General features: G+C 44.2%; 1 protein-coding gene across 3 annotated transcripts in view; it reads left to right on the forward strand.

Moving 5' to 3' along the window:
- Positions 1 to 287: 287 nt before the first annotated feature.
- The window catches only part of MICU2 (mitochondrial calcium uptake 2), a 71574-nt gene continuing 57852 nt past the window's right edge, over positions 288 to 14009 (forward strand). For all 3 annotated transcript variants that reach the window (XM_031465730.2, XM_064493275.1, XM_064493277.1), the window contains exon 1: positions 288 to 506. In XM_031465730.2, the coding sequence (XP_031321590.2) occupies positions 303 to 506 (204 nt within the window). In that variant the 5' untranslated portion in view covers positions 288 to 302. The remainder of the gene's footprint in view (positions 507 to 14009) is intronic.

Genomic DNA, 14009 nt, shown 5'->3' on the forward strand with positions numbered 1-14009 from the left:
CTCAGCAGACCCCGTTCTCAAGACCGCAGGGCGTCTCGCCCGCGCCCAGCACGGGCCCGGGTCGCGCTGCTGCGATCACGCCCACCGGGAAGCGGGCTCCGGGCTCGGCGAGACCAACGCCCTCCCCCGAGGCCCCGCCCCACTCCCGCCCACGGCACGGCGAGCAGGCTCGGGGCGGGGCGAGGAGGGGAGGGAGGAGTCGGGGGCGGAAACCGCCCGGGTCTCGCGACACCGCAGGCGCGCGAGTTCTCGGACCGCCGTGGGAAACGGCGCGGGTGCGGCGGCGGGGCGCTTCCGCAAAGATGGCGGCGGCGGGCGGCGCGCGGCTGGCGGCCTGGAGCGGAAGGCTGAGGCGCGGGTTGTCTGCCGGCCGGCGGGCCTTGCCAGGGCCCGGGCCCGTGGCGGCGGCAGTGGCCGGCGTGGCCCTGGCGGGAGCAGGAGCGCTGCGATACCACGGCCGCGTGAATGTGGCGGCGCCCCAGGGCAGCCTCACCGTCGTAGCCCAGGTACGGGACGGGCCCGGTCCGGCAGCCCCGCCGCGCCCCTCGGTCGTCGGACGCCTGTGGGCGGGGCGGAGGGGGCGGGTGAGGAGCGGGGTCTGGAGCCGCCCCCCGCAGCCGGGCGACGCCGACCCGCCGGTGACGGTGTGGGCGTGCCCTGTCCGCTCCCTGCCCCTCCGTCGGCCCCGGGTCCGGGAGGGGCGCTCGGGTCCGCGGGGGGGTCCAGGTGCCCGCCCGCCCACCACTGCGGCGGGACCGCCCCTTCTCTGCGCGGCCTGCTCAAGTTGTCCTAATAGGTGACCTTCTAATAAAAATGTCAGCCATAAAAATTGACCGGTTGATAATTGCCAGGTTTCCTGATCAGCTGTAAGGGGCATTATCGCATGTCGTAAACCTGAATGCTTCACCGCACTCAAGTACTAAGCAAAAGATGTTTCTTCTAAAACCTCCATGTTTGAAGGTGAAGGTTATGTTCCCTGTTTAAATATAAAATTGCCAAGTAAAATACTTGAAAATTTGAAAAAGAGTGCTACTTTTGAAATATTTTATGGACATTTTAATTTTAGTAAGTGTGTGAATTTTTTGAAAATTAAAAGCTGTATTTTATTCTTTTTGTTTGTTCCACTTAAATTATACCTTTCTAAATGCCTTGAGTTCTGAAAAACTCAACAAATACAATAAAAGAGAGAAAAGCAGGCCTTGTGGATTAAAATTAAGTATTGACAGATAGTGTTTTTTCACAGCATTAAGATGCCACAGAGTTAATACGTAACAATAACTCTCCCCTGTCCTCATCCATTTCTAATCACAGATAGGAGGGTCTACCTAATAGTGTTTTATAGCATTTTTTGTTAATCTTGTGTCAAACATTCAATTTATTTTTCATTTTTGGTTTGTTTGCCTCTGTTCTCAACCCCTTAATTCATCTTGTTTTAGGACCCTTAGTTAATCTCCCCAAGAGTATCACTTTAATCACGTAATCTTCTTCAGAAACCGTTAGTGCCTCATTCTCCTAGGATGAAATCCACGTCTTTAAATTTTGTCATTCAGAGCCCTCCATGGTCACACTCTGGCATAATCACTACTCAGACACAATCAAAGGAATTCACTCCGTGTGCCCAGAACGTGGCTTCGGCTTCACCCCCTCAGCAATCTGTAGATACTGGTTTCTGTTCATCTGTCTCACTGTTTCTGTGGCCCGCCCTAGCCTGCTTGTGTTTTGAATCCCTGACAGCGCACTGCAGGCTTGACACAGCGTAGTATTCTGAATTCTCCCAGCCCCTCCCTCCCCTCCAGCCTTTGGTACTTCCAGCCAAGCTAACGTAATACACAAACCATTTTATTGTCAGTGTTTTTCAAGGTCTGTTGACACAGCATTTGCTTGGCCTGCTGTTGGACCAATTTAAAACGCTGATTTTCATCCTTTTGCCACTACAGTGGACTTGAAGATGACCTCACCTTCCTCTCAGCAGCAGTGGCTGGATATGGCAGGAATTGAGGCGCCTATGATTTGAAAACTCTACTTCGTTGATTCTGATAACATTTCCCTAGAAGGAAATTGAACACTTTTCGGGTTCCCATTGTGACCAAAGCTTGCATTTGTGTGGGTCAATCAGGAGTTAAGGGTAGAATTCAAGGTCATGAAATAGCAAGTAATTTGGAATTCCCCTTCTTTCTTTCCTTTCTTTGCACAATTACCAAAGTGCTGCCTCTGCCAGGCAGTATGCAAGGGGTGAGGACTCAGGACCTAGTGCAGGTGCTTCCAGGTCTGGGAGGAGGGCAGTTTTAATACCGGGTGGTGAGTGCTGGGTGCACTGGTGGGGGCTGGAAGCGCACCTCACACAGCCTTGGTGTCCTGAGGTGGGTGAAGAGTATCGCAGAGGTCTGAAGGCAGGAGTTCAGCCCCTTAAGAGTGTGAGCTGCAGAAGAGGAGGGTCAAACCAGGGGTAGGTGATGGCAGGGAATCTGATCCTGACATGCCCCTGAAGTCATATGATGAGAATTTCATCTTGAGGATGGCAGGGAGCCATTGTAGGGGTTCTTAACCTTCATGGTCCCCAAGAATTCAAGCGTAGAATTCAGGGAGTCTGTGAACTTCAATCGAAAAAGATAACATTTTTGTGTTCATTGACCTGTAACTGAACATCTTCAATTGTGAAGGTAGGCAACTAATGAGTTTCAGGCATACAGTGTAGTGTAGTTAACCGTAGTCATCATGCTGTAACACTCGATCTCCAGGACTTATTCATCCTGTGTCACTGAAACCTACTACCCTTTAATCAGCATCTCTCCATTTCCCCAAGTTTTTGGCATCCACCACTCTACTCTATTCTTCTGAGTTCCACCATGTAGGTTTCATAAATGACTGAGTTCATGTGGTATCTGTCTTTCTGTATCTGGCTCGCTTCACTCAGCATGATGTCCTCCAGGTTCATCCATGTTGTTTCAAATGGCAAGGTTTCCTTTTTCAAGGCTGAATAGTGTTCCACCATGTGGTTGTGGGTGTGTATCGACATCCTCTTTAACCATTCATTTGTTGATGGAAACCTAGGTTGTTTCCACACTTCGGCTGTTGTGAATAATGCTGCAGTGAACATGGGAGTGCAGGTATCTCTTAGAGAAAGTGATTTCACTTCCTTTAGATACACATCCAGAAGCAGGATTGCTGGATCATATGGTGGTTCCATTTTTAATTTTTGAAGAATCTCCATACTGTTCTCCATAGTGACTGCACCAAGTTACATTCCCAGCACCATTGCTGGAGGCTCCCTTTTCCCCATATCCTCTCCAGCACTTATCTCTTGTCTTTTTGAAGCGAGCCATTCCGACAGGTGGGAGGTGATATCTCACTGTGGCTTTGATTTGCATTTCCCTGCTGATTAGTGGTGCTGAGCACTGTTTCATGTATCTGTTGGTCTTTTGTATGTCTTCTTTTCAAAAATGTTGATCAGGTCCTTTGCCCATTTTTTAATCAGGGTTTTTGTTTTTGGGGTTTTTTGTTTTGTTGTTTTGCCATCGAGATGTTTTGAGTTCTCTATATATTTTGGATATTAACCCCTTATCAGATGTATGGTTTGTAAATATTTTCTGCCATTCTGCAGGTCATCTTTCACTCTGTTGACTGTTTCTTTTGTTGTGCAGAAGCTTTTTAGTTTGATGTAGGCCTACTTGATAATTTTTTGCTTTTGTTACCTGTGCTTTTGGGGTCATGTCCAAAAAACCATTGCCCAGACCAATGTCCAGAAGCTTTCCCTATATTTTTATCTCATAGTTTCACTGTTTCAGTTCTTACATTTAAGTCTTTAACCCATTTTGAGTTAATTTTGTACAAGGTGTGAGATACAGGACCAGTTCATTCTTCTGCGTGTGGCTGTCCACCGTTTTTTTACAGAGATTATCCTTTTCCCATTGCATGTTCTTGGCACCCTTATCGAAGATCCGTTGACAGTGCATGAATTCACTTCTGGGCTCTCTTTTCTGTTCCATTGTTCTGTATATCTGTTTTTATGCCAGGACCATACTCTTTGGTACCTTCTACTTCTGGTTGTATTACTGTAGCTTTGTAATAGATTTTGGTTTTGGTGGGGAGGTAATTAGATATAATGAATTAAGTTTATTTATTTATTTTAGGGAAGTACTGGGGATTGAAGCCAGGACCTTGTGCATGCTAAGCACACACTCTACCACTGAGCTGTTCCCTCCCCTCTGATTTTGAAATCAGGAAATGTCTGCTTCCAGGTTTGTTCTTCTTACTCAAGATTGGTTTGACTTTTCAGGGTCTTTTGTGGTTGCATATGAATTTTAGGATTTTTTTTCTATTTCCATAAAGAACGCTGTTGGAATTTGATAGGGATTGCATCGAATCTGTAAATCACTGAAGTCTGTTGCTACTGAGAGGGTGAGGATAGACAACTGAGCGTTGGGTGTGGCAACGGGAGAGTTGTTGGTGACCTTGATAAGAGGCATTTCAGTGAAATACTGAGGGCAAATTTAACGGGAATATGTTGAGGAGAGACTGTGAAGTAAGGAAGCAAAGAAAGTGAATAGATGCTTCTGTCTAGAAGTGCTGTTGTAAAGGGCATTAAAAGACTGATCAAGGGACACCAGACCAAGGACAGATGTTGTCTTAAGATTTGGGACAATAGAGGGCGTCTGTTTGCTGGTGGAATGATGTAATAAGGAGGCAAAAAGTGGTACAGCTCTGGCGGGGTAGCTAGAGGTTGAAGTCCCTGAGGAAGGAAGTTACCTGGAGTCAGACCCCTGGTAGAACGGTCAGGCTTGGAGACTGGCAGGTTCTCCTCCTCCATCCCTACAGAAGGGAGAGCAGAGGGCATGGCTGCGACAGGAGAAGCTGACAGGAGAAGCTGACGGTGAGCCGCTCTGGGAAATTGGGGGGTGGACTCAGGGAGACGTGGGTGGGTCAGAGGGGTGGTCATGACTGCTGCTGGCGCGAACACCCAGGGAGGCGGGGAGATGGGCTCACCCGCAATGAAAGCTTCATCCCTAGCAGCAGTTAGGATGAATGTGGGCCCAGTGCTGCAGGCTTGTCATGGCTGGCTTTTGGTGAGACTTTCCAGTATAGCTAAAAAAAAAATTACCTAACAAATTATTTTCAAGAAGCTTTGGTATTACGAGTTTACTATGAGTATATATTGCATCATGGCATTAAATTTAAAAATTATTGAAATTCTAAAGTAGCAAGAGAACACCAAAGATAGTTTTTTCTTTGATATTATTTAAATTCACATTTTGAATTCATTTTACCTTTTGTGAGTACAATCGGACTAAAACAAATGGTCACAAATTTTAAATAAATAAAAGCAAGGAATGTGGATCATGTCTAAGTAGTCAGAAATGTGATAACTTGGAAAGTGGTTTTGCAAGTGTCCTTAGATGTAGAACTCCTTTTCTGTTGCATATCAGTGAATGTTTTAAAAGCTCAAATAATGTGATTTAAGGAGACAGAGCTGTTTTAATTTGCCCTAAGAGCCCTAAACAATTTGTAAAATTAAACTGGCATCACTTTCTTTCATTTCAATTTGTCTGACTATATTTGTGGTCATTATTTTTGAGAAAGAGGGGAAAGGACATGACTAGGACATTAGCAAGCATAAAGCTAGAATATAGTGCAGTCTGCTTGGAGTGGAGTGTGCTTGTGTGCAGTGTGTTAGGTTTAATGATAGTACATTTAATATTGGAATGCCAAGGGCAATGAACTTGATAGCAACATACAGAAGTTTAATAACTGTGAAACATTGTAAGCCTAGTGAAGACTAAAGCTTTCTTGCAACAGTAAAGCAAGAATGCAAAGAAGTTTTTATACTTTATTGCCTCAGGTGAAAATGTCTGTAGGAACAGATAAGTGATGACAAAGCTTTGATGTTAATAAAGCCAAATGGAAGTCAAAAATCAAAGTGTGTAAATGGCCAGATTATGAAAAGAAAGATGACAAAGTTGTACCCTGTAATTAGATGTAATTTGTGCTTTTGGCATAGCTATTTGTCCTGCATGAATGAGAGGCTGTCTTACCTTCTTCCCTGTGTGATGGGACAGCATTTATATACCCTACTGTAAATCTGTGGAGGTGCTTTCTGGCGGGTGGGGGTGGGGAGCCAAGAAAGGAAGAAAAACAAATTTTAATATAAAAGTAGAAGCATTTTTTAATCTGTCCTTTTGCAATTTTATTTATTTAGCTGAGCCCAAGTTAAAAATGACCATTTCCTCTTACTCTATAAAGCATATGTTCTGGTAGATAATGTACTCAGACTAATGCTTTTGTTACTGTGAATTTTGGAATTTTATGAATTATAAAGCGCATAAACATACCCTAAGCCACCAATAGTGGCAGTATATGAGTTCAAAACTTACAGTTTGAAAAGTGGTAAATATTTTCTAAAGTAAACCATAGCAAATGTAGTCTCTTAATAACCTGCTCTCCATAAAACAGATAAATAAATTTCAGATAAGTAAATAACTTCAGTATAGAAATGATACTTAATGAGTCCCATTGTCAAGCACAGCCTGGTCTATAGAGAAGATTTTCTTTGAGGTCTGTGAAAGTCCCATGCATGTGCGGCATGTGGAATAAAAGCTGTGATTACTGCTCATTAAGACATGCGGCCTTATAAAACCTCCCATTCGTCCACGTGTGTGTGGTATGATGTATGTGTTATGTGCCAACAACTCTATAGCTTGAGTGTTTCCTATTGCACACTGCAGTTCAGGCGTCTCCTTCCTCAGTCCTCATCACCGAGCTGATGTGCCCTGGAAATGCAGACCATTTTTAAAATTAGATGAAACCAACCTTAAATAGGAAGTAGAATTTTTTTTACAAATTGTTCTAGATACTCCAAAGCAAAATATGATTCACTTAGTATATCTGCTGTTTGGGAGAACCAAGTCATTTTCCTCATTTGCTGGTATACACAATGAGAAGATTATTCATTTAACAAATTATAAATGGGTTGGTTTCGGTGTCTTTGAGTCTGTGCAGTGTATCAATATCAAGAGATTAAATCACACTGTTAAGTGTTTTAAAGACAAAATCTTTTTCAATTTAAATTTAGTCATAATTGACCTATTAAGAGCAGCTTAGTTTAGAAGCAGATCCCTAGTAGGGCTTCTGCCTCTGTTCAGACCCACAGCCCTGGGGAGTTCTGGAGCGCCTGCAGTCGTGCAGGCCGGCAGGCGGGCCAGGAGCCTGCACGGGCGGCGTGCACAGCTCTGCGTGCGTGGCTTCTGCGGGTGCTCAGAGCTGTGGCTGCAAAGGAAGAGCAGCGAACACTGAGCACGTCCGAACGGCTCGGCTCGTCTGACTGGGTCCTGCTTGCGCTGGCATGTGCTGTGAAAGGCTTCTCTCCTCTGGCGGTTCTCGCCCTCAGACTCACCAAGTAGAATACTTGGGTGTGGAGCGGGGGAAGAGTCATTATAAGGGGACGTCACAACTTACCCAGGAAACTGTCGCCGTACGTAGAGGACCGTCAGTCTTCTCCTGGGAGCTAGAGGCACACTTTTCTTTTTGAAAGCTAATACTAACCATGTTTTACTTGTAATTAAAGCTTGACTTAATTTATTTAATACTGCAACTGTTTTGTTTTTAAATTAGGACTTGGTATTTTATTAGTACTGCCGTTAGGCAGTAATTAAATCCATCTTAAATTGCAGTCTTGAAAACATTGCTTCTTGAAACACTAAAGAAATGCTATTCATAAAATAATAAATAAAATGGTTATTGAAATTTCTTGAGTACATCAGGAAGGGAGTCCCAGTGGTTGGCTGTGTCTTAATTCTGAAAGATTAATTATGGTGACTTCTTATTAAAATATGTATATATTATAAAAAATTTAGGAAAAAAGACAAAAACATGTAAAAACCTTCTTTCCTCTACCATGACTTGAAAAGACTAGTCACCGTTAAAGTTTTGGTTGCTGTATCTTGAGTGGGAAGGTTTTTATTAAAATCCGTTTAAAACTTTGCAAGGCAAGACGAAGGTATTAACAATGATTGTTCTTTCACGTCATAGAAACAGAAACACAGCTGACGGCTCTGAAGTCAAGAGAGGCTCCACAGAGGGTCCGTGCAGCCGAGGCGGGCCGTCTGCCTGTGGGGCCCGCGCTGTCTTCCTGCCCCGCGGTCTGCTCTCACCCGCCTTCCGCCTCAGTGTGTCCCTGGGGACAGCCGTGGGTCTCGGGCCTCGTGTGCCCACTGCTTCCCCGTGCGGAGCAGCGCCTGGTTTGGGGAGGCGGCCGGCGTGGCTCTAGCCAGCGGCAGTGAAAGGGTCCAGTGATATGAGGACCAGAACTGTGCAGATATACATGTAAGATTTTATGAAACCCAAGCTTCTCTTCAGATTTTTTACACAGCAGTGATGTCCTCTAGTACTTTTCTTTACTCTGGCTACACAGCAGTTGTGTATTTTTTATCTTAATTAATCTGCTTTCGCTGGTAGAAAATGTAAGACATTTTTAAAGGGCTTGGAATTAATAATTTTCTCATTTTATGCTTCCTCCTATTGAGAAAACTTTTTTTTTCTTTTTAATTTTGAGGGGTGGGGCGGAGGGTGTAGATCAGCAGTGAAGTGCACGGCCCCCAGTACCACCATTTAAATAAAGAAGCCTAATTAGAAGAAAAGGAGGGGAAGGGAAAAGAAAAGAAAGATTTTTTAAAAAAACTCTGCGGGGTTGGGGGGAGCAAAGAAAAAACCAAGAGACCTCTGCAGTCATATGTTAAAAGTGAATTGTCTCACATTCATCTCAGTTATTTAAAGTTAACTAACTGTATATCCTATTCTAACATGAGCAGCACTCACAGTTGGGCCTTCTTTTGTTACTGTGTTTTGCTGTGTCGTCACTCAAGTTGCTGATTCACCTTTGTCATTTATTCTTAATCTCTGAGCACCAGGATGCTTGCCTGTGTGACGCGGGGTTAAGAGCCTCTGCTCTGAATGTTTAGGTTACATTCCTTGTCCCTTCAAGGTTCTTAATATTCATTCTTCTTTACATTATGAAACATTTCGAGTGTTACACCTTTAAAATCATTTCACGTTCACTGTTTTGATCCCATCACTGCGTTGCTCTTAGCTTTTGGCTGACAATTACCCCCAAATCAGATAGTTTACAGTATTTACTTTTGCTTTATGATATTTACTCTTCCTTTTACCCCTGCTTCACTTCTGTTCTGACTGTCCGTGCCCTTTCCTAGCCCAGTGTGCCTTCCACTAGCCCTGGTGTACTAGCTTGTCACGCTCCAGCTTTATAAATGTGCAGGTGCCCCTGTTACCGTAATCCTCTCCCGTATGTCTCCACGATCCATGGTCCGCGAGCGCCTCCACAGGCCTGTTCTCCTTACCCTCAGCATGCAAGCCAGGCGGGTATTCAAGTCCTCGGAGTGTACCTATGATTTCATGCTAATATTTGTAATAGTGATAATAATATAACATATATACAGTCTTTTATTTTAAGTTAAAAGAGTATCTGAGCAATAGCCATAAGTATTTAGAAACTAATTTTACACTAAACAAAGTGACAAAGTTCATCCAAGTCTTTAAGTATTCAGAGTGACTCTTTGGGATTTCACTAGCAATTCAGGTTTGGAGATTTGAGTTGCCTGAATCATTGTGGAACTTCAGGCTCTATTTTAGCCCAGAAAAAATCTGTTCCTTCTTTTCCCTGCTCTCTTCCCAAGATTTTTACTAGGATTATTCTCTTGACTATAAAGAAGACAGGAGTAAGTTAGCCACCAAATAAACTAACAGGGTGCATGTTAAAAGAAAAATCTTTATCTTGACCCCTGAGAATTTCAGAATCTTCTGTGAGAAGCAAAACCAGTGAAAATGCGTAGTGTCTAAGTTGTTACACTCATACTCTAAGGGTAGGCACGGAGGGAGCTAGCCTGTTGGGTGCAGGCCTCACTGTTGCCTGGGCAAATGCTGGCGTCCTGCTGACCTAGTATGTGAGTCACGGGCACAGCTTTATCCTCTTCCCACTGCTTGAAGGCTGACATGTAGACACTCAGGTTTCCTCATCTGACGCCAGCTGCTCTTAAAGGCGAAGACGGTGGTGGAGGAGTAGAGTAGAAGTGGTAAAGGGGAAGGTCTCTTCAGCTTATTTATTTAGCAGTTGAGTACTTTAGTTGTGCTTGGCGCTACCTTAAAGCAAACAAACAAAAACAGTCTGTTCAGTTTTTCAGTCATTATACAGAAATTCTATTATGAAATCTTTTTAAATCTTCACTGTTACAGAATCTCCAGAAATTACGAAATGAAAGCATGAATATCTCATCAAGAAATATGTCCAAAGTATCAGGTAAAGCAAAAAGGGAGACTTTGGCAAATCCTTGCCAGGTCTTAAATACTCTGTTGTCAGTGTCCTTACTTCACAGATAGAAAGCAGAGCTTTGCTTAAGCGATGAATTAATTTGCCAAAATAGATCATTGTATCTGTGCAAGACTTTTTTGTATCATGCAGTCTATGTGTTATTTTGTTTACTAGTGATTTAATTTATAAACATGAGCAGAAATATGAATGGCATGCACCTCAGGGCCTTTTTTGTTAAAGCAGTCTCTTGACCTGTTTTGCTGACGCTTGGTAAAATGTTTAGCTCATCCCCTGTTCATTTCCTATAAGGACATTTAAGTAAAACTTTGTCTTAGACATACTGTGTTATGTTATGTCACGGAACTCCAAACTGAAGCTGAAAAAATCCATTACAGCCTAAACCAAACATGGTATAGGGCCTGAAACTGATCAGATCTTTCAGATTTCCAGATGGAAAGTGAGCAGCAGCTGGTGCAGCCCAGTTTCAGAGTGTCTGAGATTCCATGACTTCTGCAGCAGGCAAACAATAAGACCAAATGCTTTGGGTACAGTTAATGCTGCCACCACCTGTCCATGGCTTTACCTCTGCTCTTGTTAGGGAGACTTCTTTAATCTAAAGTGATTAGCAGTGTGCAGTAATTTGTGGTTGTAATCAAAGGAGACAGGCCTTTATTTCTCTTTGTGGGCAGCATACGCAGGCACAGTCGTGCTGGCAGAGCGCGTACCTGGCTATCCAAAGATGTTTTAATAAGTCGTGAATAAGATTTAATATGCACAAAACCCTTTGCATATTGGTTCAAAGACAGATCTGTTTTTAAATTGTTATTTTTTAGTATTACAATTTGAGTTTGGAATTGGTTCCCATTCTCAAAGATTCATTCATTCCTGATACACTTTTTTAAACTATTACCAATATTAACCATGTGTTAGGCACTGGGATACAGAGAAAAGGTACATTCTGTCCTTGAGGAAGTCATCGTAGGGGCAGCAGTTCCAGCGCAGAGTCGTCAGGGCTTTGAGAAGCATCTGCTGAGTTCTGTATGCTCACACCAGAGGACACCTAACCCGAAGTGGGTGCCCGGGGGGGGGGACTGTTAGAGGCAGAAACTACCAGAAACCTCAACAAACAAGTTAGCCAAATGAAAAAGGAGCCAAGAAGCAACTAATTGTATTACGTGCTTTGTGAGGTTTCTTCATTCCAGTCCAAAGCAGCAAGTGGCTATTTGATCTGTCTTCAGGAAAGAAGATCAGGAAAGGTGTATCAAAGCTCTTCAAGGGCAGCCAGGTGAAGACTGGAGCCCAGACGCACCACAGACCTGTCATTTCCAGGAAAGGCGCGTCAGCCGTGACCAACACTAAGGCTGACGTTTTAAATTAGTACAGTATTTGTTTTGTACAAAGACCAATTCATAAAAATAATAGTATCAATGGAATTTTAAAATAGAAGTGTAATTTTTGTTTTTAATAAGAAATTGCAAATCTGCCCCTTCGTTTAAGCTTTCATTATTTTCTCATTTACCTGAAAGTTTTCAGAAACTTTGTTCTGTTTTTGTTTTGGATAAAATTTCTGTTTGCATGCAAGCAGCATGTTGCTGTTTGGTTTTTTCTTTTAACTAATTCCAGTCTATGTCCAAATTCCGTGGGACTGTTGGGGCCTGGTGGCCAAGAGGCAGACTGCCCTCAGTGTTCAGCCACAAGCTTTGAAAAGCCGTCCTCGCCGGGGTCTTCCTGTAAGTGAGGGACAGTCTTGCTGGGAGCAGGGGGCAGGGAAGCCAGAGTGGGTCACACAGAAGGTGGGGGCTGGGGGGAGCAGTGCAGAATACTGTGTGGATGAGTCCGCTCCCTTCTGGAATGGAAGCCCACACTGTAAAATACAGCTCTGGCCCGCAGCTGTTCCCCAGAAGGGACGGGAGGGAGGCTGGCCTGAGGGAGCCCTTAACCCATCCCCTCCACGCTCCATCCTGTGTGTGAGGTCGGATACCGTGTCCTAAGTGTGGCTAACGCTGGCGGAGCCTCTGTTCCTGACCCAGCCCTTTGATAGCAGCCTTTCCTCAGGCTTTCTGGAAGTTCTCCATTCTGAGGAGACCTTTTTGCATGGGTGTATAAGGTTCCTGAAATTAGATCATAGCTTGTATCACAAAAGGTTCCCTGTTACGCTCACTGTACCTCTCAGCTGCCCAAAGAAGAGAGCACAGTCCAGATAAAGTTACTGATACCAGACCTGTTGGTAGTTTTCTGTTTAAATTTAATTATATAATAATGAAAAATACCAGTCTGGTGCATCTCTCTTCTCCTCCTCCTCCCTCTCTCCCTCTCTCCATCTCTCTTTTTAGTTCGTCCTGCTATAGAGTAAATCCTTGTTGTTTATCTGTTTTATACATTGCAGTGTGTATCTGTTCATCCCAAACTCCCAATTTATCCTCCCCTTCTTCTCCTTTGGTAACCATAAGTTTTCTGTGTCTGTGAGTCTGTTTCTGTTTTGTAAATAAGTTGATTTGTATCATTTTTTAGATTCCACATATAAGTGATACCAGATAATATTTGTCTTCCTCTGCCTGGCTTGCTTCACTTGGAATGACAATCTCCAGGTCCATCCACGTTGCTGCAGATGGCATTGTTTCATTCTTTGTATGTCTGAGTGGTGTTCCGCTGTATGGGTAAAGCACAGCTTCTTTATCCAGCCCGCTGTCGATGGACACTGGGTTGCTCCCGTGTCCTGGCTGTTGTGAAGAGTGCTGCTGTGAACACCAGGGTGTGTGTGTACCTCTCATTCTAAAAGGAAAGAAGTGAGAATGTCAGGGTTGATAAATAACATTGGAGACATAACTATCAGAGGTGGGAATTTGTCATCGTGCGGCTTTCTCGTTTGCTGAATTCCGGGTGCTCCTCTCCTGCTTCTGCCTGGCACGTCCCACCTCTGTTACCGGCCCCCCCAGGACGGAAGCGCCTGTCCGGGTGTCAGTCCATCCGTGTGCAGAGCGTGGTTGCAGGAGACACGCAGTGGTTATTCAGTAAGTTGATGCTAAATGGTGGGGGAAGCAGTCTCAGAGTGGTGGTTACCTCTGTGTAGGGAAATGAGCTAAAGCAACTCAGTCGTTTCTCACGAAAAGCACTGCTCAGTTGTGGGTGCGGTGAGTGATGCTGACGAAGCTTCAGGAAGGTGTTGAGATCTCGGTTAAGGCTCTAGTCTTTTTTCTTAATCATGTGAAACCTAGTTTACACTTCTTGTTTAGAGCATAAGCAAAAATGTATGTAGTTGTAATGTACCTCGTGAGAGGTGATTATAGGGGAAGGGGAAACGAGTGTTCTGCTCAGCAGTCACATCAGGACAGGGAAGCAGTTACCGGGAGAGAAGACGCTCCTTTCCTGACTCCTCAGCGTCCCGCTCAGTGGCCGCTCTTCTTCAAACAGATGGCTGTGGCACTATGGTATTTTTTTAAATTAATATATGTAAACATATGCCATTTGACTTCTCTAAGAAAATCCAGTCTCTGGAAGGAAGTCTGGACCAGGCCATCACCGGATCAGACGATCTTCAGAAGCCACAGGAATGGTTCCAGAGCTCCCAGTTTTCCTGGGGATGGCTTTTGTCTCCTCAATAACCCTCTGTCACTTTGTACAGTTCAGCATGAGGCACAGCGTAGGCAGGAACGTTTCTAATTTAGTCGGGTAGCATTTTGTTTCTTGTACAGTA

Source organism: Camelus dromedarius, chromosome 13 (assembly GCF_036321535.1).
Source record: "Camelus dromedarius isolate mCamDro1 chromosome 13, mCamDro1.pat, whole genome shotgun sequence".
Taxonomy (NCBI): Eukaryota; Metazoa; Chordata; class Mammalia; order Artiodactyla; family Camelidae; genus Camelus; species Camelus dromedarius.